The sequence below is a fragment of the Xiphophorus hellerii genome, chromosome 11, assembly GCF_003331165.1.
Source record: "Xiphophorus hellerii strain 12219 chromosome 11, Xiphophorus_hellerii-4.1, whole genome shotgun sequence".
In the NCBI taxonomy this organism is placed as follows: Eukaryota; Metazoa; Chordata; class Actinopteri; order Cyprinodontiformes; family Poeciliidae; genus Xiphophorus; species Xiphophorus hellerii.
In genome coordinates this window covers 13,950,383-13,977,493 of record NC_045682.1, presented here as the reverse complement: position 1 = coordinate 13,977,493, position 27,111 = coordinate 13,950,383, and the positions used below count along the sequence as shown (strand labels likewise).

Sequence of the window (27,111 nt, the reverse complement as noted above, 5' to 3'; positions counted from 1 at the left end):
AAGGAGCATGTTTACAAATTAAGATTGTACAGCACTATACATGGCACTGGTTGAAAACAAAACTGTTAGAAGTGCTAATATACAGCTTATTCCTGCAAATTTTTCAATTGCACAGTTCAGAGCCACCAAGATTTCCCCCAGAAAACTTGTTAAGCCTGGTGGTTGGGAGCCAGGGCAGTCATTCATCCAGCGGCCCGTCATGTTTTTGAGTTAAAAATGTTTAAAGTTGACAAAAAATTTGAAAATATCACTTGATAATTGTGTATTGAAAGATTGGAAGATTAATATCTGAACACCAACTATAAAATCTTTTTTTAAAAAATGCAAACATTTAAAAAAAAAAAACTTGAATAAATAAGCAATGTTTAGCCTGATTAGGGCACAAGTAAAGTCTGGTGGCCCGCCAGGCTTATTATACACTAGGGGAAACCCTGACCACTTTAATACTCACAGTCATAGTCAGAATTCTGAATCCAGAAAGCCTTTATTTCGCATTTCTAACTGGGATCTAGGAAAATCCAAATTCATAGTAGGCTACAAAGAAAAAGCACTATTATTGCAAGATATAGAGGTGGGGAGGAAGTGTCCTGCTTTGCTTACAAGGCGAAACTTTATTATCTACTTACAAACCGTTACACTGCATGAAATGTGACCCCAGAGCAAATATAAACAGCAGAAATATATGAATTGGCATTTGTCTATTTACATACTTTCAATCAATGTATTTTTATAGGACTGGTTGATCTGTAAATCTGAATTTGATACTACTTGGGCCTCTCATTCCAGCAGAGGCAGATGCAAAGTTTGCATATCACAATTTACAATATGCAATATTCTGTCGTATAATTCAGACACATTGTACATTTTCTGACTAGACCTGTATTGACTAGACCTGTACAAGACCTGTATTTTTTTTTAAATTTTAATTAACTATTGGAAAGGTCATAAATATTAACACTTCTTTGCCATATGTCTATATTAATCTATATCTACGCCAAGATAGCAGCCCAAATCAACAGTAATTTTGGATTGGTAAACTTAAAAATGAAAGCTTCTCTCACCTATTACTTAAAGTAAAAGACACCACTGTTGACCATTGTATTTTGTGCTGACACTTCTCTCAGTCCCACCATGCAACAGCGAGCTAGCATCGGCGGCTAACCGCTACATTTGACCCTGCAGTGTGTTCCATGATGCTTAACTAGACATCCGGACAGTGTGTATGGAAGATGGCGACACTTATTCTCCCCGGTGAATGGATCAAAAACTGGGAAAAATCAGGAAAACACGAATTGTGAGTACATTTGAGCGTCAATAAATCTCCTCACAATAGAGGGGGTTTTATAGTTTCCGTAAAACAAAACAAAAAAATGTGAGAGCTAGCACTAAAACGCCCTGCGGGCCAGTGTTTGAAATATGCTAGCTGTAGCAATTGAGGAGTAACGTTAGCAAACAGTTTAAGTGGCCTAACTTGCGTCGCCGTAAGGAAATGTTGAATGTACATATTATAAGTAACTTGAATATAAAATATAATAATCTGACTCAATTTTATAACATTTTGAATTTGACGTATTCTAACATGCTAAACACATCTGCTCGCTAAGAGACTAGCTAAAATTGTAAACACGCACCAAGCTAGTTAAAATCCACCTAGCTAAGTCTAGTGCTAAATTTGTCTGATCCCTAGTTTGTAAATAAAGTGAAAAATAGTGCCAACTTCGGGGGATTGTGGCCCATTGACGTCCTACAGACGAGTGATAAACAGCTAGTAGAAAACAAAACTTTGAAGGCAATCTTTTATAATATAAAAACTAATAAATCATGTGGAGGGAAACAACGGAGCTTGATGCTACGGCTAGTTAGCAGTAATGTTAGCTTCGTTATTGGCGGTTTCAGGCGCTTTATTTAATTTTCTTTGCTTTTATCAATTTTCTGAAATCGAAATGATGATTTATTATTAATATTGCCCACCCAGTCTTTTCAATATAATGACTCGTTGAGGAGATACAGAGACGGTGTTAAGAAGGCTTTAGCATTTTGTTTTGACACTCAGTCGTTTTTTTTTAATTAGCATCTGATATTGGATGCATTTTAAGAAATAACAAATTAGCAATGGAAGCTAGTGTAAAATTCTAATTCTTGGTTTCCACCGACGGAATATCAACAACAAGCATCAACTTTACAGTATTCAAACAGTTACCTTTGGATCGTCCATACCCCGTGAACGATTAGGCTTTTAAATTTGGGACGGAGGGATGCTTTCAAACTAGAGACGGCTTGGCATGAGTGAAGATTTACCAGATTTTTAATCCTAATTAAGATCCATCTCTCATATACGTCATATATGTGCTGTTACACACAGCTACAGCAGCAGTCAGTAACCGTAGGCCTCGCATATCTGAGAAAGGCCTGCAGTTGTGCTAAAGCTAAAGCTCCTATGCTTACAAGCTTGTGTATGTGGCTGACAATGTATTCACACAAAATCGCTTTGCATCATTCAAACATACAAATCAAATTTAAATAATTCTCCTCAGTTAAACCACCGTTACCTTAATGTGTGTTTGATTAGTGAGACATTTGGTGAAGACATTCAGAATGTTACTTTAGCAGCAGGTGGCAAATGAAGTGAGGAAGTTTCCATTTTCTATGTTTCGCTTTTAATGTTTCTCTAAACCATAATATTAAATCTGGAATGCTCTGCAGCAAACAAATAGAAGTTAAAAGTGATTGTGAACAATATATTTTTATTGAGAGATGAACTGTAGCCACAATTAAGTATAAATTATATATTAGATTTAAGCACTATTTATGTAGCCATTGCGCCCTTGTTTAAATTGAATAGTTTAAGAGACAAGTCCACATTACTACAGTTCTTACCCTCATATACTTATAAGCAGATTATGGGGGAAAAAGTTGCTTTAAATCTGCGTCTGTCAAAGCGTGTATGACATTCCTCGGTTGAATATGAAATGTCCCATTGCAGAATGCTCCTTTTGGTTACAGTTAAAATTACTTTTTGTTTTAACTTTTTACTTTGATTTTTTTCTGCAATAAATTATGCAAAATATCATGATTAGAATTAAGATCGCTCATGTCCAGTTTGTAGTTATTTTGCTTTTTATTGTCATAATTTTGAACAATTGTGAAGTTGTTCAAAACTGCTGTCACACTTGATTTGATGGGGGAAACGTGTAAAATTTTTTCCTGCTCTCTTAAAGATCCGTAGGTGCCATGAAAATAATAATTATTATTTTTTGTTTCAAAGCCAATAATGATTTGCATTTGTTTTTAGCTGCCTTCTGTCTCTAAAAACACCCCAGAAGGCCTTTTCTTCATTGGAAACCAGGTCATATCTGCACATTTGCAGTTAACAGTCGTCACCGCACTGTTGGCAACCGCTGCTAGATTTAGCGACTTTACAGACAAATAATCGGTATTGACCAAAATCGGCAGATTTGGCTTTTTAAAGATTAATGATCAGCCAGAAAACTGCAATCGGTGCAGAGTTAGACTCCATCCAACTGGCCAAATATATTATTAACATGCAGAGGATGAATGAGTGATTTTTAAAAATTGTACCAAATAATTGTACCCAAGCAGTTCTTTGCGATTTCCCACACTGATTTTGCAATAACTGTTGAGATTAGATACATTTTGCAGCTCCGTGTGAAAATCGCCAAAAGCTTTCTTTCTTGTTTGTGGGTTGTTGTCTGGCTGTAGAGTTCATTTTCACTGTGCAACTTGTTTTCAACAACTATGAGGCACATAAGGTCGTTATCTATCAGAGACGTAATCAAGTGCACTCTGTTTTGGTTAGCATTTTTCCTAAGAAGCTGAAACTTGTATGGAAATATGTTCTGTTAAGTTGATTTTGTTGGCCATTTCTTGATTAAGCTGTAAAAAAACTATTCTTTGTCATGTTATGCTGGATGAATTAATCTCAGTTTTTTTCTATTTTACATTCCAGTGTGCAACTCTGCAAAGAGCTAACAGAGAAAACTGATCATGGGAATGAAACTAAAGGTAAGTTGGATAATAATTTCCTTGTTGATGTGAGTCTGGCTGCATAGAGAAACTTTTATGATATTTATCAATCATTTGAACATTTTCTGAATATTGCACAGTCCCTGTTAAAATCTTAAGCTGACATTAGAAAACCTGATAGCAATGATGCTCAGATAAAATCTGTTATTCCAACCTAAAAACATTTCCACTCTTCTGTTTCTGATAATTTGAACCTTGTGCTTTCTCATGTGTTCTCTGAAGTTGGACATGTTGTGTTTTGTCTCTTTAGACATACAGGCCGCTCTTTATGAGGTCTGCTCGCAGGTTGTCCAGGGTAACCTGAAAATTGATCTCGTTTCCGCTGTCCTCGGGGAAATGATGGTAGGAATATGTCCTCTTTTTCATGCAAACCCTCCGCCTCCATAAAGCAGAGCAGAAATAACAAAACAGTCTTTTGCTACTGTTCAGTTGCAACATTTTTGTGAATTATAGCTTTTTTAAAATCAGGAACGTAATGACTTTATGTTCCTTTTGCCCTTCAGTAAAATGTAATTGATCAACCAAAGCTATACTAAAGTTTTTAATACGTTTTGCAATAAAAATAAATCCACAATACAGTTTGCTTTAATGAGCCATTGCTTTATTGTACTCATCTTAATTTGCCTTTGTTTTGTTTTTCAGGAACTCAGAGATGATTTGCCATCAATTTTAGCAGATGTGTTCTGTATATTAGGTATTACATATTACTGTATATTACTCTGCAGTTTGAAATAATAGTTATTCAATTTAATAAAACAGAGATTGATATCTTTGTCATGCTCTCTTCCCTTGCCACCACTTTCTTTTACATCAGATTTAGAAACTGGTGCACTAGAAGAAAAGAACAAGCGGGACCATTACACTCATTTAGTGGGAGCCTGTTTGGTAAGAGCTTTTACCAACATTTGATTTTGGTTTAGCTTTTTTTAGTGACTGAAACTATATATTTATGCGTGTGTCTCAGAGCTTCTCTCATAGCTTGCTTTGAGATGAACTGGGTTGTTAATACAAGTCAATTTTCTCTGCGTAGCAGCTGAAACATTCCTGCTCTTCTGGTTATTTTTTTCCATTAAAAGATGGCTTATACGAAAAATTGGTCATTTATGTGAGGCATTATTTACTGGTATTGTTGGTACTTCAGTATTTGCCATCTAGTATTTACCTTTCCGACTTCCATCCTGTGTTTTATTATGTCAGTCTTTTGTACCGGAGGCCATCCTGAAAGAACGACTCGACCCAGAGACCTTGGAATCTCTTGGATTGATAAAACAAGCTCATCAGTTTAATCAAAAGATTGTAAAAATCAAGACTAAGCTATTGTAAGTAAGAGCCGTGCGCCTCTTATTTTGCATGATGCATATCCAGTACTTTACTTGTATTTTTTCCCGACTTTTCTTTCTTTTCAGTTACAAACAGCAGAAGTTTAACTTGCTAAGGGAAGAGAACGAGGGCTACGCCAAACTGATCACAGAACTCGGTCAAGACCTTTCCGGCAACATCACCAGCCACCTCGTCCTGGAGAGCATAAAGTCCCTCATAGGTACTAAGGTTGAACTACCTTAAGCTGTTTCATTAAACATTTATAACATTATTTCAATGTGAGCTACTACTTGCCGGATTATCAATAATGATTGATCGTACCGCTATACTCACCATCGATTACAGCTGTATCAATCGACAAGTTTTCAAATGTGGATAGTTTTCGAAATGTGTCGTTCAAAGCAATCTCGGTAACACTTTATTTGACTGGTTGTGAATAAGACTGTCATGATACCGTCATAAACATGACATAACAGCTAAACTCATGAACATGAGTAAGTCTTCATGAATATTTATGACTGTTGTCATAAAATGTCAATCTGTAAATTATGACACTTTTAATACAAAGTTGACATTATTCAAAATGTCTTTGTTATGACAACTTGACATTAACCAAAAAAAATCATGATCTGACATAAATTTGTAATAAAAGTATTACTGATTAAATTTGAGCTTTAATAACATAAAGCTACATCATTTTTAAAGTTTAAACTGAATGACACTTTATGACAACAGTCATAAATATTCATGAAGACTTACTCATGTTCATGACAGGAGTTATGTCATGTTTATGAAGGTGTCATGACAGTCTTATTCACAATGCGTCAAATAAAGTGGTACCGCAATCTCTGATTGTCTTCTTCTTCCATCTCTTTGTTTTCACCGTAGGCTGCTTCAATTTGGATCCTAATCGGGTTCTGGACATCATCTTGGAGGTGTATGAGAGCCGGTCTGAACAAGATGAGTTCTTTCTGTCCCTCATCAAATCCTACATGTGTGAGCCAATCACCCTCTGCCATATACTGGGCTTTAAGTTCAAGTTCTACCAGGTGAGTGAGCGGGAAGTCCAGGGTTTTGGTGTTGTAACCCTACAATTTATATTTTATTGAATTGAAAGCTGAATAACATTGAAAAAATCTTTTATTTCAGTAATTCCATTCAAAAATGTTCACCTTTTGTATTGCTTCATTACACAAAAGTCACACATTTCAAATGTTTCTATTAATTTTGGTTATAGCTTACAACTAATCCTTTTACAAAAGCTGGTTATAATACAGCCACTGAACTTTCCATTATCATGTTTGGATACATCAGTCTGTGGAAGCCTCTTGAGCTGTAACGCTTTGTGACATTTTGTGACGTTTATTCTACATGTGGAGGGTGTGCATTGCTTTTGGCAAGACAACCCTACAGTCTTCTCCATGACTACGTGAAAAGAATTACAATTTTTGGGCCTTTTGTAATAATTTTCTCAAAAACAGTTGCATAGATTCTGATTGTCATCAATATTAACAGAGGTAAACAAAATCTATTAAAATATATTGTGATTTTCCTGTATTTTAAAGCAGGAACCCTGAAAGATTCTCCTCAGCTTGGATGAAATAAAACAACCAGATTTAAAAACGGATTGTTTTGCATGTTTTTCATAAATAATGTACTGACATATCGTGTAATTCTTGTCCAGGAACCTAATGAGGAAACTCCAAAATCACTTTACCACATTGCTGCTGCTCTCCTGAACCACAAGCTGATAGAGCTGGAGGATCTCTACGTTCATGTAAGGAGAAGAACTGCAACTCATATTCTAAAATATTGACATTTCTTCACTGGTTTTTTGGTCCCTTACTGGACATTTCTAATGTGTTAAGCAAATGCGACCTTGAATAGTTAAAGAGGCACGCCTTTGCTTTAAGTTTTTTTTTTTTAATACACCTCTTTAAAATTATTTCTGTGTTCTCCAATTCCAGCTTATGCCAGTAGATGCCACCATTGTAGAAGAACACAAACGGGAGATTTCAGAGGCCAAGCAGATCGCTCGCAAGCTGGTGACAGTCGTGCTTCCCTCGGAGAAAAGTGAAGACAAGGAGAAGGAGAAAGAAAAGGAAGAAGAAAAGAACGAGAAGGTGAATAACTCTCATGTTCGTTGCCTGTTTTAGGGAGACGCTCTCTGTCAGGTTCTACTCCATCCTGCTTCGTTCTCAATATCTTCATTAGAAATGATCAATTGGAACAGTTTGAATAATACATCACTGCAGTGTGGCCCCTTCTGTGCTAAGCTTCGTAACTAATGTGCTCATTATTTAGCTTTAATTTATCTTAATTATTTGAATTACCATTCTTTCCAATTCCTAAAGCCACCCGACAACCAGAAGCTCGGTCTTTTGGAGGCTCTACTCAGGATCGGAGACTGGCACCACGCCCAGAGTATCATGGACCAGATGCCGTCTTTTTACGCTACTTCTCACAAGGCCATTGCGCTGGCGCTTTGCCAACTTGTGCACCTGACCGTGGAGCCTCTTTACAGAAGGTACTTATTATCATGTCGTACAGATTGTCCAGTGTTTTCCCACAACAGCCAGACAAAAACCATGAATTTGAGAGCTTTGACGCCAGTAAAACCTGACACCGTGCTGTGTTCGTTAAAGAGCTGGCGTTCCAAAAGGAGCAAAGGGCTGTGCGCTGCAACCGCTGAAGAACAAGCGGGCTCCTCAGCCCACCGAGAGCTTCGAGGATCTACGGAAAGATACGTTCAGCATGCTCTGCTACCTGGGCCCTCACCTCTCCCATGACCCCATCCTCTTTGCTAAGATAGTACGATTGGGCAAGTCCTTCATGAAAGAGGTAAAGCCGCTTCCTTGTGTATTACCGCACCTATGTGATGGTGTCCTTTTGACCCATTTTCTATGTTTTTGTTTCACAGTATCAATCTGACGGTAGACCTGAAGTGAAAGATAAGATGGTTAGTGACGGACTAAAAATCCTCTGAAAGATAACTCCTCATGAAAAGGTCCACCTAAGCTCAGTGCACATAAACCCTATTAACACTGAATGTGTATTTATTTCAGGAGATATTGTTGAGCTGCTTCCTGAGCATCGCAGATCAGGTGTTGCTGCCCTCTCTCTCTCTAATGGAGTGCAACGCCTGCATGTCTGAGGAACTATGGGGCCTGTTTAAGCTCTTTCCCTACCAGCACAGGTAAAGACCTTGAAACATTGAACAGAGCTCTGTGAAATGTTAAAGCTCAGCATCTTGTTTTATATCTGGATCCCCTCTGATAATCCGTTTGCTGAAATATAAAGGCAACTTTTGTTGAATTTTAAAATTAGATTTTTTTTTTTTTGTACGGGTTCCAGAGAAAAGGAATGAATTCAAGAGCATATTGCTTTATATTGACATATGAAAATGGAATTTTCTTCCATTTCGTAATTGTCTACTCTGGGTGTATCAGATAAAATGCAGCCAAAATGCACCAACTTTTGATCAAATATTAAAAAGTTTCACAAGTAAACAAAGTAGGAATTCAACCTGATATTAATATTATTAATTACTTGCTTTATGTTGCAATAATTTTTAAAAAATATATCCTTCCAGATCTTGAAGTTGGTGGATTGTTCTGGCGATTCCTGTCAGTGCTTTATTATTGTTATTTACCAACTTCCTGTAAGTGTCTCTTCTCTTTGTGTTTGTACAATAAGGTACCGACTTTATGGGCAGTGGAAGAATGAGACCTACTCCGGCCATCCATTGTTGGTTAAAGTAAAAGCCCAGACCGTGGAAAGGGCCAAATACATTATGAAGTAAGAAGATTAATTTCTGTCCGTTTTTTTTCTCCATCCAAAATATAAAGTTAGTAATTCACCAATAACAACGTGTGAGTTGTTGTCTAAAATGTATACGTTTCTGGAACTCAATCTTAATATTTTAAATCTCTAACTCTAGTGTTATTTCTTTTTCTCTTCTTCATTTTGGGTGGAGATGTACTTCAATGTTCATGTTAAGTATTTATATCGAAACTGAAGAACAGCAATATTAAGCTAATTGTATCATTTTAGTTTTAGTTTCTATGCATTACCGTCTACCCACAATAATATGAGATAAAAGTTTATTTGGTTTATAGGTAACTTTAACTGGAGTGAAGTGTGAGGTTACTAAGTATGTATTTTGTTAATGCTGCATAATTACTTGCGAAGCTCAATTAATTAGAATATTATATCAAAGCTCATTTATTTCAGTGACTCAATTGACTAAATGAAGCATATAAGTACACAAACTGATGTTTTTAAGTCATTACTTTTCTTATTGTTTTCTGCCTGCAACAAAAAAAATTATACTGAAATGTAGGCTTAATGAAAAGTATGTTAAATGTCTGCTTATAGGTTGTTTGGTTCAAAAGATACTTTAAATCTGGCAATCATCATCTGAACACACATCCTAATTGGCTGAGATTCATCTGTTTTCTCAGTGTGTTTTTGCCTGTCATAAGTGTCAGACATTTTACTGTATCTTATTGCTGAAATTACTTTATTTCTTGTTTATATTTGGTTTTTGTCCCCCCCCTTTTCCCCAGGCGCTTGACCAAAGAGAACATAAAACAGTCTGGACGACAGATTGGCAAACTGAGCCATAGCAACCCCACCATCCTCTTCGATTACGTTAGTATAGTCGGCTGCAATTATTTTACTCTGAATTGTTTGGATAAACTCTGGAAAGACACACAAATAATACATTTATTTTAAAGTAGTTTTTATCATGTAACACAGCATGCTTGCTTCATGTGGGTTGTTATCTTTGTTGTTGTTTATGTTGTGGCAGTTTTCCAGATCTGCCAATTTGTGCCTGTCTGCAAATCATGCTTTCATTAGTCAAAATAAAAACTGGTTTGGAAACTCCATGAACAAAATATTTAAAATCATTTCAACTGGTTTTGTAGTACAATGTCTCGTTTACTATAATTTTTTGTTTTTAACACCTCTGGAATTGAAATTGTATAAAATTATGGGATGTTATAAATTGTATGCCATTAGGAGTAGCTTGAGGGTTTGATTTTTAGTGTCTGCACATTTACTTTTACAAATAGCATTTTTGTTTAGCTCTGCTTTAAAAATAGCAGCTGTTATCAGTTCATGCACACTAAATCTCCTCCACCGTCTTCTTGTCTATCAGATGTTGTCTCAGATCCAGTGGTACGACAACCTCATTGTTCCGGTGGTGGACTCATTGAAATACCTCACATCTCTCAACTATGACGTCCTGGCCTGTATCCTGCACTTTCTGCTCGTAAATGTTTCTGTTGACGTCTTAAAAGACAAACAGAGCCGTGTTTCTGTGTTGTTCCTCTGAACTCTGACCTCAGATTGCATCATCGAAGCTCTGGCCAATCCCGAGAAGGAGAAGATGAAGCATGACGACACTACACTCTCCTTGTGGCTCCAGAGTTGGTGTTTTCTCTCTCGGAATTTGCATGAAAATGCAGAGATTGAGTATATGAGTCACATCTCTTGTGTTTTTGTTATTCAAGGTTTGGCAAGTCTGTGTGGAGCCGTGTTCAGAAAATACCCGATTGAATTGGCCGGCCTTCTGCAGTATGTTACCAACCAGCTGAAGGCGGGAAAAAGGTCCGAAAAACCTAATGTGTCTATATAGCAATGTGTTGCCTTTTTCAGCATTTTACCATGATGCATTCAGTGATGTATTGAAGTGTGTGATAGTAGCTTTACAGCGTATGAGAAGCTTTCTAACGTAAACATTTGTGATGTATGCTAATGCCAGGCATTGCTAAGGGTCACTTGTTTATTAATTCGACTTGCAATGCATTATTTATTTTGTTAAACAACACGAAATGCACATTCTTGTAATTACATTAAATTGTTAATTTAGAAGACTTTCTAGCTGCTGTCCATGTTTCTCTTAAGTGGCTTTTTGTTGTCGCAGTTTTGACTTGCTGATTCTGAAGGAGGTGGTGCAGAAAATGGCTGGCATTGAGATCACAGACGAAATGACTTCAGAGCAGTTGGAGGCCATGACAGGAGGAGAGCAGCTGAAAGCTGAGGTACAAAAGTCTATAATGTCGTCTGTGTGTATGGGGTGTGTTTGCCCTGCAGTGATGTCGGTATTCATAAATATGACCGTGTTCACAGGGCGGCTACTTCGGCCAGATCAGGAACACAAAGAAATCTTCTCAGCGCCTGAAGGATGCTCTGCTTGACCACGAACTAGCGCTGCCGCTGTGTTTACTCATGGCCCAACAACGAAATGGAGTCGTTTTCCTGGAGGGAGGAGAGAAGCATCTAAAACTCGTGGGGCACCTTTATGACCAGGTTTGCACCTTCTCAATAGTCTATTTTTAAATACCTTTGAGTTTCCAAACTTTAAAAATATTCACCCTGAAGAAACTTTTCTGTTTTTTTTGTTTCAGTGTCACGACACACTGGTGCAGTTTGGTGGTTTTCTAGCCTCCAATCTCAGCACAGAGGATTATATAAAGCGAGTTCCCTCCATCGACGTCCTTTGTAACCAGTTTCACACCCCGCATGATGCCGCTTTCTTCTTGTCGCGCCCCATGTACGCACATCAGATCTTGGTTAGTGGATTCCCATTTGCTCCTCAGACCATTAAACTTGCTCTTATCACCCATTGTGAGACCTAATCTTGGATAATCGATTCAAATTATTTTATTTTCTAAAACCGCAGTCAAAATACGAGGAGCTAAAGAAGGCTGAAAAAGGCAACCGACAGCAGCAGAAGGTCACCAAGTACGTGGCGGCGTGCGAACAGGTGATGATGCCGGTGCACGAGGCTGTGATGTCGCTCCATCCGGCCAGAGTCTGGGACGATCTGCGGCCTCAGTTCTACGCCACCTTCTGGTCGCTCACCATGTATGACTTGGCCGTGCCGCATGCTGCGTATGAGCGGGAGGTAAACAAGCTAAGGGTCCAGATCAAGGCCATCGAGGAGAACTCTGAGATAGTAAGTATTTGTTTAACTGGAATGTGTGCCGGTTTAATTGACAAACAGAAATCAGAGTAGTAGAAGCTAAAGAGCTGTTCTGACAGGTTTTTTTTACATTTATTTTAAGCCTTTAAATAAGAAGAAGAAGGAGAAGGAACGTTGCACAGCCCTGCAAGAAAAGTTACAGGAGGAAGAAAAGAAACAAATGGAGCATGTCCAAAGAGTTCTGCACCGTCTCAAGCTGGAAAAAGACAGCTGGTTGTTAACCAGTAAGTATCATTAAGCACACGTCATTCAGTCTTCAGTCTCTGCAGACAAATGATGATTTAACCATAAATCTTGAAGTTTTCATGAAGTCTCGTGTTCATCTTGCTCTGCGATCTCATGCGACTCTAAAAATTTCATGGCAGAATCCACAAAGAACGAGACCATAACGAAGTTCCTGCAGCTGTGCCTGTTCCCTCGCTGCATCTTCTCCTCCATCGACGCCGTGTACTGCGCCCGCTTCGTCGAGCTCGTCCACCAGCAGAAAACCCCGAACTTCTGCACTCTCCTCTGCTACGACAGGGTAAGAGATTCAGGAAACCTGCGCGAATATTTCAATACTGACCTTGCGGGGTTTCCTCAAGCAGAGCTTCATCGATTTTGATTTATTTGTTATTGGTTATAATGAGCGTTGTGGTTACTAAGGACACCTAGACTCTAGTGGTGGCTTAAAAATAAAATTTTATTTAAGATTTTTTTCTCATACAAGAAATTTTTTTTTACTTGATTTTGTTTCTGAATTTTTTTTTTCCCGTCTTTTATTTCAATCGTCCCTTCTGTAAGTTGTATCAGTATCAAAGTATCAGGCTATGAGAATTTTTGTTATGAGAACATAGTCATAATATTAGCAGGAAATGGTCACAATTTCACCAGAAACATCACAAAATTGAGAGAAGTTGTCCACAATTAGATAAACATTACTAAATATGTTGTAACCTTCCTATCAACTAAAAATAGTGCTGTTTGAGATGAATAAAGACTCAAATATGTTCTACCTTTCGTTATATTTTTCACCGGTGGAGGTCGCCATTTTTCCACCTGCTCAACGCCGTTCATGACGCGGTTTGTTCTGTTCTGTACTGGAACCTACAGGGTAAACACAGGAAGGCTAACTTTACCCGAGTTGTTTGTTGTATTGTGTTTGCTATAAATTCAGACAACGCCACATTGCGTCGCTGTTGATTGTAAGATAAAACAACAAGTAAGATAGGTCTGCATCGCTTCCCACGTGAAAAAAAGAGGGAAAGAGCTAGAGCGATTGGAGCTAGCATATCTTATTTACCCAGAATGCATTGCAGTGTAAACAACATGACGACAACCGCGTGACAATATTTTATTTAAATTTATAAAAACAGCCTGCGTTATTTCTACTGCGTTGTTTTTACATCTGAAATAAACATTTCTCACACAGATTATATTGTTACAGCTAACGGTGGATCCCTTTAAAAGCTGTGCTGGATTGGTTTGCAGGTCTTCTCTGCCATCATTTACACGGTGGCCAGCTGCACAGAGAATGAGTCTCACCGCTACGGCCGCTTCCTCTGCTGCATGTTGGAAACGGTGACCCGGTGGCATAGCAACCGCGCCGTCTACGAGAAGGTTCGCAGCTCTGCCAAATTTCTGCATTTATTTGCAACATTTTATTTGCAATAACTGACATTTTGTCAGATATTGTCAGCGGGTATTTGATAAGTTTCTTCTTATTGCGCAATTTGTAGGAGTGTGTGAATTATCCAGGCTTCCTGACAATCTTCCGAGCCGCAGGGTTCGATGGAGGAAACAAAGCGGATCAGCTGGATTATGAGAACTTTCGGCATGTGGTCCACAAATGGCACTATATGCTGACTAAAGTGAGCTGGCCTTTTTATGATTCTCTGTTTTGTTTTTTTTTTGTGATTTTTGATGATAACAATCGGAGAAGATGCCGCATTTTCATAAATATTTCTAATCGATTCTTTTTTGTCTAGGCTTCAGTCCACTGCCTGGAAACAGGAGATTACACCCACATCCGGAACATTCTGATCGTTCTTACCAAGATCTTACCCTGCTACCCAAAGGTCCTGAACCTGGGCCAAGCGCTGGAGTGCCGGGTCCACAAGATCTGCCTTGAAGAGAAGGATAAGAGGCCAGACCTCTATGCCTTAGCAATGGGGTAACACAGCATTGTGTGCTCCATGTGGAGCCTTTAGCTAGCATCTTTTTCTTGAAGCTTTGAGATAAAACAGAAACATACACAAAGTCTCTTGAGAAGCTTTTGCAACTATCTGGCAGGATTATAGCTTATTGATTCACTTCAGAATTATTTCTAAAAATACGATTTTAAGTCACATCTGTTTGATGAAATTTAATTGAGTTCAAATTTTGGTCTCTTCTAGCTTGCGTGCAATTTTTTTTACTTTAGCAGTGAGTCAGTCTAAAAAAAAAGGAAGTTTTTAATATTAGGCAGCAATGAATTCAACTAAAAATGAATCCAGTCTGATGTGGAGTGGAGAGCAGTTTTGATCAGTGTGAGCTTGACCAAAGCGCTTCAAGGTTAATTACAGGGGACTTCTCTGTGGATCCACATTCCCACTGCTTAGTCACTGATAGACATTGTAGCTTTGAATCCTTCAGAAAATGAAGAAATGACTGATTTCATCCATTTTTAGGGATCAATCACAAGTTTCTAACCTCTAATTCAGAACAAAGAACAATAATTGATGAATTTACAGAAGGAAAAAGTGAGATTTTCAGCTTTGTGCCCACTTCCCACCCAAAAATGGATTTTTCAATATTTGACCTTCTAGCGAGACGTTTGGCTAATTCAGAAATTTTTTTTTGACTGAATTTGAATCCAATTGGTGTTCTTGTTATGAAATAGTAATATTTTATTTAATCGCAAAGCAATCGGAGGAGCTTATTTTGTCTCTGCAGATAGTAGACCTCTGACAATCCATCTGTGTTGGTAAATAGGAATGTTTCTGCCCAGAAGAAGAAGTGACTTTCTCTATGTGAGATTCAGAAGCTGTTTTTGGGGTTTCTCGTTCCTTTGTGCAAACTGCGTGTGCGTCTTGCAGTTATTCAGGTCGGTTGAAAAGCCAGAAGGTGCACATGGTCCCTGAGAATGAGTTCCACCACAAGGACCAGCCAGCTCGCAGCGCCACGCCGGCGAGTCAGCAGAACGGCCCTGGAAGCACCGGCAAGCCCGCTGCCAACACCAGCAAGACCGAGGAGGGGGGATTTGAAGACGGGGGTGAGTAATTGATAACTGTTTATTACTCTATCTATTGTAAATCCGCCTGCTTGTTGAATTTCTAATTTATGCGACCCTGTGTTGCTCAGACCGGGTCAAGGATAAGTCTCAGGGGACCTCAAAGCCAGTCAACAAAGCCAACAGCACAGCAGCCAAAGTGACCACCAGCAATGGAAACGGTGCTCTCAACAGGTAACCTGCCTCACATATGACATGTAAACATATTCCTGACAAAATATATTTAACAGGGTTCATTTTCAGTCTTCAAAAGTATGGAGAATATATTCCAGGTTTGCATAAGTGTGGAATGATGACAAAATACTTTGGATTTTTTGCAAATTTTTACTCCCTGTTCAGCAATAAGATCTATCCATTTCTCACACTCTTTTCCTTCGCCGTCAGTTTATCTGTGATCCATCTGTTAGCCATCATCCATTCTCCCATCTGTTTATTTTCATACATCAATTTTTCCAGCCAAGTCTCTGATCCAGCCACCATTCATCCTTAATCCACCCAACCATCTATCTTCAATTATCCATTTGTTTGACTACCAGACACCCATCCATCCATGTCTGTATTTTTGATAGATTTCATCTTTTACATCTGACCTAAGGCTGCGTGATAAATCAATTAATCAAAATTTTTTTAATGAAGATTTAATGAAAAATCTGGATTTTTTTTAAAATTATTATTATTCCATCAATTCTCTTCTTGGGATTTTATTTGTCAGCCCACCCAAGGCCTAAAATCGTGTTTCACAGTTTGTAATTATTCAGACTTTGACTTCAGGTGACCTGCCAGAATGAGTGATTGAAACTAAAGAAAGTTTTTGAAAATATTTTCCATCATTTTTAATGTTTTTTTTTTTCAGGAAAAAAATGAATAAAATTGGAAATCAGATTTGGTATGAAAAAAAATCAGAGATTTTATTTTTAAGCTCTCAAGAAAACCATCTATGGTTAAATTGATTGTATTGTTTGTACTATTAAAACTCATAAAGAATCCCAAGAAATCCCACTCTGACAAAGGATGAAATTTTAACATAGAAAATTATGCAGGGACTCTGATTCAACTTTATCAAGTTTTGTCTTTATTTAACAATTTTTATGTTAGTGTTAGAAAAACTGCTTGCGAGTGATTTTGTTAAGTTAAAAAAACCCAACTTTGATCTGCTTGCAGCACCAAAGCTGTAAAAGATGACAAAGAGAAGAGCGGGAAAGAAAAAAAAGAAAAGAAAGAAAAGACACCAGGAAGCACTCCGGAGACGAAGGCGGAGAGCCGCAGGGAGAAGCAGAGAGACGAAAGAGCGGGAAAGGAGGAGCGGTTGCTGCGCGAGGGTAAGGAGAAGACCCCGAAAGCAGACCGGGAGAAAGTCAAGCTGGACGAAAAGAGCGGCAAAGACGACAAGGCCAAAGCCGGAAACGGGGAGCCAGTGGAACCAGGCAGAGACGCCGTCAAGGAATCCAAGAACAAGGAGAAAGGAGACAGGAATGCTGCGACTGCAACCCTCAAGTCACCAAATCCGAGATCCGATTCAGCCGAATCTGAGAGGGGTAAGAAGCTGTTACACGTTTGTCCTCCAAAGAAATCAAAATTTCATTCTTAATGCTCTCAAGTCTTAAATTTGAGTTGGTGAAACCTGCAGAAACCCCGTTAAAGAAAGAGATAAAGTGGTGGGGTGTTTTCATCATGGATGCTGGCCGTACAGATCAACAACTTCTGCTTTTTCGTCTCTGCAGATCACAAAAGACGAAAGCTCGACAGTCACTCGTCCCCATCCCACTCCTCATCTGTTAAGGTTAGTATGGCCTGAGGAAGGCTGTGCCCGTTTCTTCTCTGTCTGCTGGAGCATTCCCTGCCTTGCACATTCCAGCAGCTCCGAAGATCATCCCGGGAGCGTTGTCGCATCGCAGGCACGGCATCTGGAAGTCTCCCGACTCTCCAACATGGGAGTTGGAAACCATTCCATGGACTTGAGCTGAAAATTTTCCACTATTGGGAGAAATCCTGAAGGACTTAGTCAAGAGAATATTATGTATATTATATATTTTCATATTGAAAAAAAATGCCTATTTTCATAGAAGTGAAAGCAGTCGGTGTGCCTTCGGAAGAATCTTTTGACCACGTTTCTATATTCCCGTGGAGTTTTTTTTTTGTGTGCTTTTTTAAAAAAAAAAAATAGTATTCCCGCCCCGTCAAGAAGTCTCCAAAGGCAAAGTGTTTTTTCCTCCGACCAGGAGCCGTATACAACCAGTCGAAATAGTCTCCAAGAGCTTTTTCCCTCCATTTTTTCTGAGCTCTTTCTTCTTTAACGCGATGTAAAGTACCTCGGTGTCGCCCCGGAGCCCGCTCAAAGACGGATGGTGTCCAGCAAACCTCTCTGGCGGCGCCTCCAGAGAGTCTCCACGTCCGAGCCGCCGGCCCCTCTTCCTTCTTCGCTTCTCGAGACGGCCCATGCCACCACCACCACCAGCTTCGCATCGCACCGAGCACGCCCAGTCGGTCCCGCCGCCAGCGCCGCTACACTCGACTCTACAGCTTCCGGCCGTCTTCGCATCCGTCGCTCCTGGCAAGCCATACACGGAAGAGAGAGCCGCCAGCGCCCCGAGGAAGACGAGAGAATGAATGTTGCGAATCCACCAGAAATGCTGTGGAAAATAAAGCCTGCCCCCTACAAAGAGAGTGTGAGGGAGAGAGTGGGTGAGACCCGAGTCGTCTGGAGCCTCGGCCCAGCCACTGGCAGCTTGTGATAGGCATTTATTTAATCCTTCCACGAGAGAAATAGGCTCCATGTGTCTTATCCATTCCTGAACTGTAAGTGACAGCAGCAGTTATCTCTATAGGGATGCACTCCAAACACACACACAGGCACACACCTGCACTTACACACACACACACAGTCACAGATATGACCACTATTAACAGCACTCGCACTTTAGAAGTATTGTTGTACCAGCTATGCTGATATAGCAGACATGCTTTAGTGTTAAGACTTACTCCATATTTTACACATGCTCAGGGTTTTTCTATTAGATCTTATCTATTTTCTAAGTGTTGACATTCCAGATGTTGAGTCTATGAACTCTCCTCTATGTAATAACTTTGTCAAAGCCTCAGTTTCTGAAGGTCAGAGATCAAGGGAGGAGTTTGCTGTTGGATCGGCCTCTCTCCCCCCTCCTCTTCCTCTTCTACCGACTTTCTACTGCTGTCTGACAACCTCCTCCTACCTCCCACCCCCTCCCAGCTCATCTGTCATCTCCATTCATCCCTACAGGACAGTAGCAACGAACTCAAGGATCCTGCAACCAAGGTTTGAACCGGCTCTGCTACTCTTACGTACAGTCTTCCCGTTTTAGCGATCTGATTTTGTGTGTGTTGGCGAACTCTCCTTTTTGCAATATAAAGTAGTTTTAATGTGATTCTCCAAACAGTTCTCCAATTGTTGTCGCCTCAAGATCGACAGTATTCGTGCCTCAGGAAATTCTGCACACGTTTTACAAAAGTGGTGGATAATCCTGAAGTGGAAAAGAAAAGGATGCATGGTTTTTCAAAAGTTTTTACAAATAGAAATTACCGTAGTAAAAATAAAACAGACTGACATGACACGGTCATAAACTTGACATAAGAGCAGTCATGAACATGAAGGAGTGTTCATGAATGTTTATGACTATTGTCATGAAGTGTCTTTTGGTAAATAAAGACACTATTAATGCAAATATGTATTAAAAGTTACATTAAAAGTGCATAAAAGTGTCAACTTAGCATTATTTGGTAAATAACTACATTTTTATGCTAAGCTGCATTAAAACGTACATTAAAACTCAACTAAAAGTGTCAACTTTGCATTAAAAAGTGTCATTATTTATCGAATGACACTTCAGGACAACATTCATGAAGACTCCTTCATGTTCATGACAGGCGTTAGGTCATGTTTATCACAGTGTCATGTCAGTCTTATGCACACCCCTTCAAATAAAAACGTTACCAAAGTTGTTGTTTTTTTTTTTACTTTTTTGCCGCTTTTACTTTGATCCTCCAAAATAAAATTTAGTGCAGCCAATTGCCTCCAGGAGCCGTTCCTTGATAATATTTAAGTGATTGGAGTTCAGCAAAAACCTGTTAGCCAGACATCAATTGAAGCCAGGTGTGCCCAAGTCCAACGCACCTGAATCAGATGAATGGCTCGTTAGAAGTTGCATGAAATTAACTCTTGCGGATTGGACTTGGGCATCATTGATCTAAAATGTGTAGAGCAGTGTGCCAGGGTTGGAACGTACTGGAAGATGAGGATTTTCTTTCCACTTCAGAATTATGTGTGTGTTAGTTTGAGATATTTGCATTTTTATTGACTGCTTGATAGGGGGGAAAAATTATTATTATTTTTTTTTTGGGGGGATGGACAAGGCAATTGTAGCAAGCTGGACAATTAAACATACAAGAGACGGTCATTTTATTCATATTTTAGTAATACCATGTCATAATAATTTGACTAATTATTAGTCAAATCTGGTACCTGACCATTTAAGCCAGGGGTCTCAAACTCCAGTCCTCAAGGGCCGCTGTCCTGCAACGTTTAGATGTGCCTCTGCTGCACCACACCTGAATAGGATAATTAGGTCATTAAGGCTCTGGAGAACTGATCTACACAAAGAGGAGGTCATTAAGCCATTTCATTCCAGCATTTTGTACCTGTGGCACATCTAAAAACTGCAGGACAGCGGCCCTCGAGGACTGGAGTTTGAGACCCCTGATTTAAGCCGTCTGCTTCTTGCTGACAGCTCTGCTCTTTGGATTTACTTGCTTCTTTTGTTTGTTTTTTTTGATGAACCAGTGAGTTTAAATCGCATATTTAAATCAATATTCCCCGTCTTCAGTTCCCTCACCCAAGTGACATCGTTAAAAAAAACAAGAAAAACTCAGATTTTGTTCTGGATAGGTTTTTTTTGGTGCAGCAAAAAGCCTTTCCTTATCGCAGGTCCCATTCAGTTAAATGATTTTACCATCTGTAATTGTAGATTTGTTCACTCCAACAGCTGTGGCGATTGCTGTTCTAATTAGACTTTTTTTTGGTTTCTTGGTGATATTTTCGTTTTTGTTGTAGCAGCAGTAAATTGTTTGTTTCCCTTAGGGATAAATCTTCTTGTACCCATGGGCTGCTGTAGAGATGAAAGGGGGGGGGGAACTGTTGCCACGGAGGAGTAGATTTCTGCTGATAAAACCTCATGAACATGAATTTCATTTTAAAAACAAAAAACCCTTATTTTAAAAACTTTGCAAGAATGAAGGGTAATCATTTCCTACAATGAAGTGCACACATTTGCGGTATTAAAACGTAACATTCTCTGAAATTGTAAAGTCAGAAATTTGCAATAAAAAACTCAAGTTTACAGAGGTTAGACAGTCAGACAGTTGCGACAAATAAAATCCCACAAGTCCTCTCAGTTGAAGTGGTAAATTTAGGAGAGGTGCATCTGGATATTTTCCAAAGTGGCAACGATTGGAACGATTTCTCCATGAATGCCTTGGAAAAAGATCAGCAATGAACTCCTGGGACTGCGAGGAAGGAGCTGTAACACGGCTGCTTTGGATCTGAACCCGGAAGATGTTCTAATGCAGGAAAATGGACTCGGACTTACAACTTACATTTTGGAAAATGTTTATTTTTTCCTACAAATTTCTGACTTTACACTGTCACAGAATGTCTTAGTAAATGTATTCATTTATCATGGAAAAGGTTCTCTTTTTATTTCTTGCAAATGTAAATTTTTTTCAGCATCAGTATCCATTTCTTTTATTTTGCAATGATGTGAAAACAAATTTCCAAGGAGTTTTGTTTTTTTTGTTTTGGGTGAAGATTAACTCCTCCTTGACAACATGGATGCGGATGAAGTGTGTGTGTGTGTGTGAAGGAGTCCTCACACACACACACTCTGGTGTGAGGAGGACGGGAGGCCAGTGAAGAGAGCGGAGGATAGGGGGAATGTTTGCTCGCTCTCATCAAGATGGTAGCTGCTGAGTTTGGGGCGTACTGGAGCCTCTGCAGGCTCATGAGAAGTGAAGTGTGTTACAGTCTCTGGTCTGCAGGAGACAAAGACATGGACCGACCTTTCACCATCTGAGAGGGAGAGAATGAGGCGAAGTTTGGAAATGCGTCAGAGGTGACGGGAGGTCTTGCAGAAGTAGTTGATATGGCATTCAAAAATGAGTCGGGGGTCCATATGTGTGGGTTCTTACTTTATAAAGTTTGATAATTTAGAGATTTAAAAAAAAAAATGTTCCTGACATTTTCTTATCATTGAATAGCTTGTTTTTTTCTTTCCCAGTTGCTTTGCAATACATACACAGATCTTAAGGTGTTTGCTTTACATTCTTCTGAATTCAGAAGCGCATCGTTTGGATGGTCCAGTTCTGTAGAAGACGGGTGTAATAGCTGCTTTTTTTGTTTTGTTTTTACTTATTGACTTATATGTTTCTAATTTAAATTTTGGTGCAAAATGGATGAAATGCATGTTCTATGTCAAAAAAAGGCCGAAGTCTATGTAATGTGTTTAAGTTTAAAAACTGGGAGTTCTCTGTAAACGGCACATAAAGGGACATTCCTTGTTTTCATGAAGTGTTCTTGTTGGCATAGAGGGGCTTCAGCACAAGAATCTTCTTGCTTTAGATACACAGACTTTATTCTGTTCGTTTATGAAATGCAGAATATAGCGAAATATACTTTCAAATGCAAGTTGACCGATCAGATCGGTCCACTTCATCAGTTTTGATCTTATAACCAATCAGCTCTAACAGTGAGAGGATGTTTCAGCAAGAAGTAGGGGTGGTCGATTTTGTGGCATAATTGTGATCATGATAAAGGTGATGAGAGTTACTTATTACCTCTTTTATGGCAATCACTGCATAGCAACACATTCATAGACCCACAAACACAAATACTGCTCTTGGAGAAACAAACCCATGTGTAATTCTCTTCTTTAGGACACCAGTCACATAAAGAAGTCAGATTTGCATTACTAGACTGCATTTAATCATATTTTAAAATTTGATATTTGATACTTCCATTGAGCAAAAAGTGGAGAAAGTAGTAAAACTCTGATGTCTACCTATTTCTTATCCCATCTTTGAGATCTGACATAAAAAACATTCAGTTTTAATGATATCATGATTACCACTGGATGATCAGTAGATCGGGGTTTTGGATACATTTCAAAAGACTTTCTTCCTCGTTTACATCTGTAGAACTCCCATCTGTTCAGATGGAAGATGGCATTTTGTTTCTTTTACGACTCATGTGAAATCTCTTATTCTCGCTCCCTTCCTTGCGTGGCTGTAATATTTTTTAATGTTGAATGTTTGGGAAACAGAACTGCAGCAGCTGAGTCAATCTGTTTAGATTTGTGCAGTTTGCTAATCCCTGATTGTGACTCCCATTAGTACTCCTGAAAATCCCTTCTTTACTCCACAGGTTGTTTGACCGCACAACTGTATGCCTTCTTTTCTAATTGGTTGCATTTTGTATTGTTCTCTTGATGGCAGAGTAAATATTGCATCAGGTTGAGTACAGATGACTTGAAGAGCAAGGCGCCTTGGAATTAGAAAACAAGATGTTTAGGGAGAGAATGAGAGAACGGTGTCTTTGCTTCATCCTAAAGTATCAAGTCTACAGTACAGACCAAAAGTTTGGACACACCTTTTAATTCAATGAGTTTCCTTTATTTTCATGACTATTGACATTGTAGATTCACACTGAAGGCATCAAAACTATGAATAACACATGTGGAAATATGCACTAAACAAAAAAGTGTAAAACAACTGAAAATACCCCTTATATTCTAGTTTCTTCAAAGTAGCAACCTTTTGCTGTGATTACTGCTTTGCACACACTCTGCATTTTCTTGATGAGCTTCAAGAGGTAGTCACCTGAAATGGTTTTCACTTCATAGGTGCCCTGTCAGGTTAATAAGTGGGATTTCTTGCCTTATAAATAGTCATGAAAATAAAGAAAACCCATTGAATTAGAAAGGTGTGTCCAAACTTTTGGTCTGTACTATACATCAGCTTAGATTTTGTTACGCCAAATAAATAAATAAATAAATTGAATCGGTCTGAATTAAGGTTGATGAGCGAATCAATGTTTGCTGCTCGTGTGGCTTTAGTGGCACTAAGCACTTTTGTCTTGTTATTGTTGCCGTTACATTTTTGGTGTTTTTCCTCCAGTACTTACAAAAATCGGCTAAACTCAAATTTTTTTTTTTGAGTGAACATCAAAGTGTTATTTTTTCCTGTTCCTCTCTAGAGTAGGACAGAAGATCCATTGCATTAAACCGCAAACTCTCCAAGACCACAGCAATGGGCCATTAAAGCTACAGGGATTACTAAGAGTGTATGTTAGAGGAGGGTGGGAAAAAAAAATCAAAGACAAATTTTTATTGACAATCCTGTATGAGATTGGGTTCATCCTCCAGAACCGTCCTAAAAACCAGAGCATCTAACGAGAGATGAGAGGGATTTAGACATGAGGCCATTTGGGCTTTTGAAGGTGAGCAGTAATGTTTAAACATCAATACAAACACGGAGAGGAAGACGAGCGCAGCGATGAGTCACTGGCAAAACTGAGTTCATATTAATCATTTGTAAGGATTTCTTACAGCCTGATTATGTTTAACAGTTTTGCTATATTAAAATTAATATAAATTAAAAAAAAGAGGTGTCTGAATACGCTGTCTGGACACAAAACGGATACCAACGTCGTTAATGTCGTCTCAGAGTGATGCAAATCATTAATGAGGATTCGGCAGCAGAGTCAGGCTTCAACTTGTTTGTGTTCTGTTCATGTGGGATTGTTTCCAGCAGCACATCAACTTTAATTCAGTTGCCCGGTCCAAGAGCAGAGAGAGGGAAGTGGAGAAGAAAGACACAGAGAGCGTACAAGGCCGATCCAAAGAGAAGAAGGAGGAAAAGGAGCGGAAAGAGAGAAAACGAGTGAGCGCTTTACGCTTAAAATACTGACCAGTTAGAGACCAGATGGGGAAAGACGGTTGTTCAGCTCACAGACGCATTGAACTACTACCAGCGGCAGAACATTTGAGCATTTTTAAGCGCAGCGTTCATCAATAAATGCCTAATAACGTCGCTTCTCTTTTAGGATCACGCCGTCAACGACCGCGAGGCCAGCCAAGAATCCAAGCGGAGGAAGGACGAGAACGGCACCAGTAAGCGCCTTCTGTCCCGACAGTCGTCAGCCGTCTCGAGTCGACCGCGGCGAAACGCAAAACAGTGAACGTGACGGCGGAACCGTTTTCTCCCCAGATTCCTCCAAAAACAGCCAGAGCACCAGCCCTTCCTGCGACTCTCCTCTGACGCCGGAGAAGGAGAAGACCAAGAGATCCAAATCCTCGAGCAAGGAGAAGGCCGAGTCCGTGAAAGCCGAACGAACGTCTTCCGGAGGCAAGAAGGTCAGCTCGGCATTCGTTACTATGGCGACGCTCATTATTTACCTGCATGTGACTAGCCTATTAAGATAAAAACCCATGCGTTTTATTTTGTTTGCATAAATGAATTATCGTACGTACAGATTTTCACATTTGGGAAGTGGAAGAAAAATACGTTGGTTTCATATTTGTTATTTATAAAGTGAACCTTTAATTTGTTCTGCAGGAGTCCAGACATGAAAAGTCTGAGAAGAAGGAGAAGAGGGACAGCGCTGGAGGGAAGGAGGAGAAAAAGCAATATCCTTGAGTGAACAGTGACTTGAAAATCTTACCGGTAATCTCTTTTTTTTTTTTTCTTTCTTTTTTGACAAGTTGTATATTTTTGACACACACAGTCTGAGTTGAGTGCTTGTCTTTACTTCGGCACCCTAATCTAAGCAGCCATAGTTTCCTCCGTTGTTCTGTGTACCGTGTGTTTATAAATCTGTCTCGAATTAATTTGGTTTTTCTTTTTTGCTTCCATCCTGATATCATTTATTGTATTTTTATTCGGCCGTGTTGCTCAGGTCCAACGAGTGTTGCTGTGTGCACAGTCATACAACAAAATTGTTTTACAGATTCATCTTTTAACAGCTCAGAGTGTCTGACTGAGGTAATATTTCCTACCTGTGTGGTTATGTTGGGGTTTAAACCGACCATGTTCTCTGTGACTTAAACCTGATCTCTAATGGGTGAAACGTTTTGCTCTGTATGTTGACAATTTGCCCACACTCTTTAAACAAATCAGTGCTTTTGACTGTTTTTAAATAAACTTTAGGAGACACTAATTAAAAAAAATGTTCAGCAATATCAAAGGAAGCGGTTCTGGTTCCCGCCTGAGCTTTTTTCCTCTGGATATTGACGGAGCACATTTTAGACAATCAATAGTCCCGGGTCTTTTTTTAAAAAAAAATTTTTTTTTAAGTGATTCAGTTTCCCTTAACGACCACACTCATAAGTCGTCTGACAAGCACAGATAATGTGTACTAATCAGTGAAGGTAAGAACCATTCAGCTTCTTTCTCGTCAATCAGCCTTCTTGGAGTCGCCTGATGCATTTTGTTTCCTCCCCTCTGTGCTGCAGCAGAAATGGATAAGCTGTACTTTTATCTGCAAGACATCCACAACTCCACCTGTACCACTTATTGACTTTCGTTTTTATTTCCGATTGTATTTTTCCTTTACTTTTTCTTTTCTTCCCCCATGCCTGTTAGCTGTGGTTAATTCACACATCACCCAATTATTCTTCCTGTTTCAGACGATAAACCAGCCGAATAAAATTTGTCTTCTATTTTCCATATATATATATAAATATACATAAAATAGTTTGGGCACAAGGTGCTGCTGTAATCACAGTGTTACTCCTACCAGAAATGTGGTTACTGTATGAAATGATCTGTTGGTAGCAAGCGGTCATGGATTCAATAATCGCATGTTTGAAAACTGTTTTTGTTTTTTAGTTTTATTTTTGTACAATGTCGGGCCTTGCTTTTTTTGCTTGTTTTATTGGATATAACCTGCGTTTCCATACTCACTTACCTCATATCCTTTTGAGCTACTTAGATCCTTTTATTTATTTATCTTCACCTTCATCTAAGTAGGACAGCAAGTATAAGTGAGGAAATAATACCTAGGACCAGTTTGTATATTGTGTACAATAATAAAAAGCATAACATGAAATTCGCATCATGTTATTTCATTCTTTTTATTTTTCTTTTTTTTTTTCCCGTGTCCCATGCAAGTTCTTCTGTGAATTTGTGTTAATCAGGTTTTTACATAATTTATAAAAAAAAAAAACACACAAAAAAAAAAACAGAAAAATGTCGGTTCAACTTTGATTCAGATGTAGAATTGTAAAGAAAAATTCTGACGCTCTGTACTCCAAATGCAACTGTTTCAAAAATGGCCTTTGGAGATTTTATCTGCTGTACTCAATGAGTGTATGTTTTGTTTTTTAAGAAAAAGAAAAAAGAAACTCAATAAATAATAGTTTTCTTAGTGTCACTTTAACTCTGTGTCTGTCCTTTTTTTTATTCTCTGCAAGACTGGAAG

The 27,111-nt window shown here is 38.9% G+C and overlaps 1 protein-coding gene across 9 annotated transcripts; it reads left to right on the top strand.

Moving 5' to 3' along the window:
- The first annotated feature begins 1,165 nt into the window (after window positions 1-1,165).
- thoc2 (THO complex 2) lies at window positions 1,166-27,069 on the top strand. 9 transcript variants are annotated; one of them, XM_032576004.1, is made up of 39 exons: window positions 1,166-1,294; window positions 3,968-4,023; window positions 4,295-4,386; window positions 4,687-4,738; window positions 4,859-4,929; window positions 5,242-5,363; window positions 5,451-5,584; window positions 6,253-6,413; window positions 7,049-7,141; window positions 7,332-7,487; window positions 7,719-7,891; window positions 8,010-8,205; window positions 8,285-8,323; window positions 8,430-8,560; window positions 9,061-9,162; window positions 9,933-10,017; window positions 10,529-10,622; window positions 10,719-10,799; window positions 10,884-10,980; window positions 11,297-11,414; window positions 11,503-11,682; window positions 11,781-11,945; window positions 12,056-12,331; window positions 12,441-12,582; window positions 12,724-12,881; window positions 13,829-13,957; window positions 14,077-14,208; window positions 14,326-14,510; window positions 15,415-15,590; window positions 15,680-15,782; window positions 16,770-17,143; window positions 17,330-17,388; window positions 18,865-18,900; window positions 24,441-24,572; window positions 24,736-24,802; window positions 24,900-25,045; window positions 25,248-25,318; window positions 26,019-26,059; window positions 26,147-27,069. In XM_032576004.1, exons 1-38 carry the CDS (start codon window positions 1,230-1,232, stop codon window positions 26,038-26,040), a joined length of 4,671 nt encoding a protein of 1,556 aa, XP_032431895.1. In that variant the 5' UTR covers window positions 1,166-1,229; the 3' UTR covers window positions 26,041-26,059; window positions 26,147-27,069. The 9 variants fall into 9 exon arrangements, 8 of the variants coding, with proteins under 8 accessions (XP_032431895.1, XP_032431896.1, XP_032431891.1 ...); XM_032576005.1 differs by having other exon boundaries at window positions 26,144-27,069; XM_032576000.1 differs by having other exon boundaries at window positions 26,013-26,059.
- The last annotated feature ends 42 nt before the right edge of the window (window positions 27,070-27,111 follow it).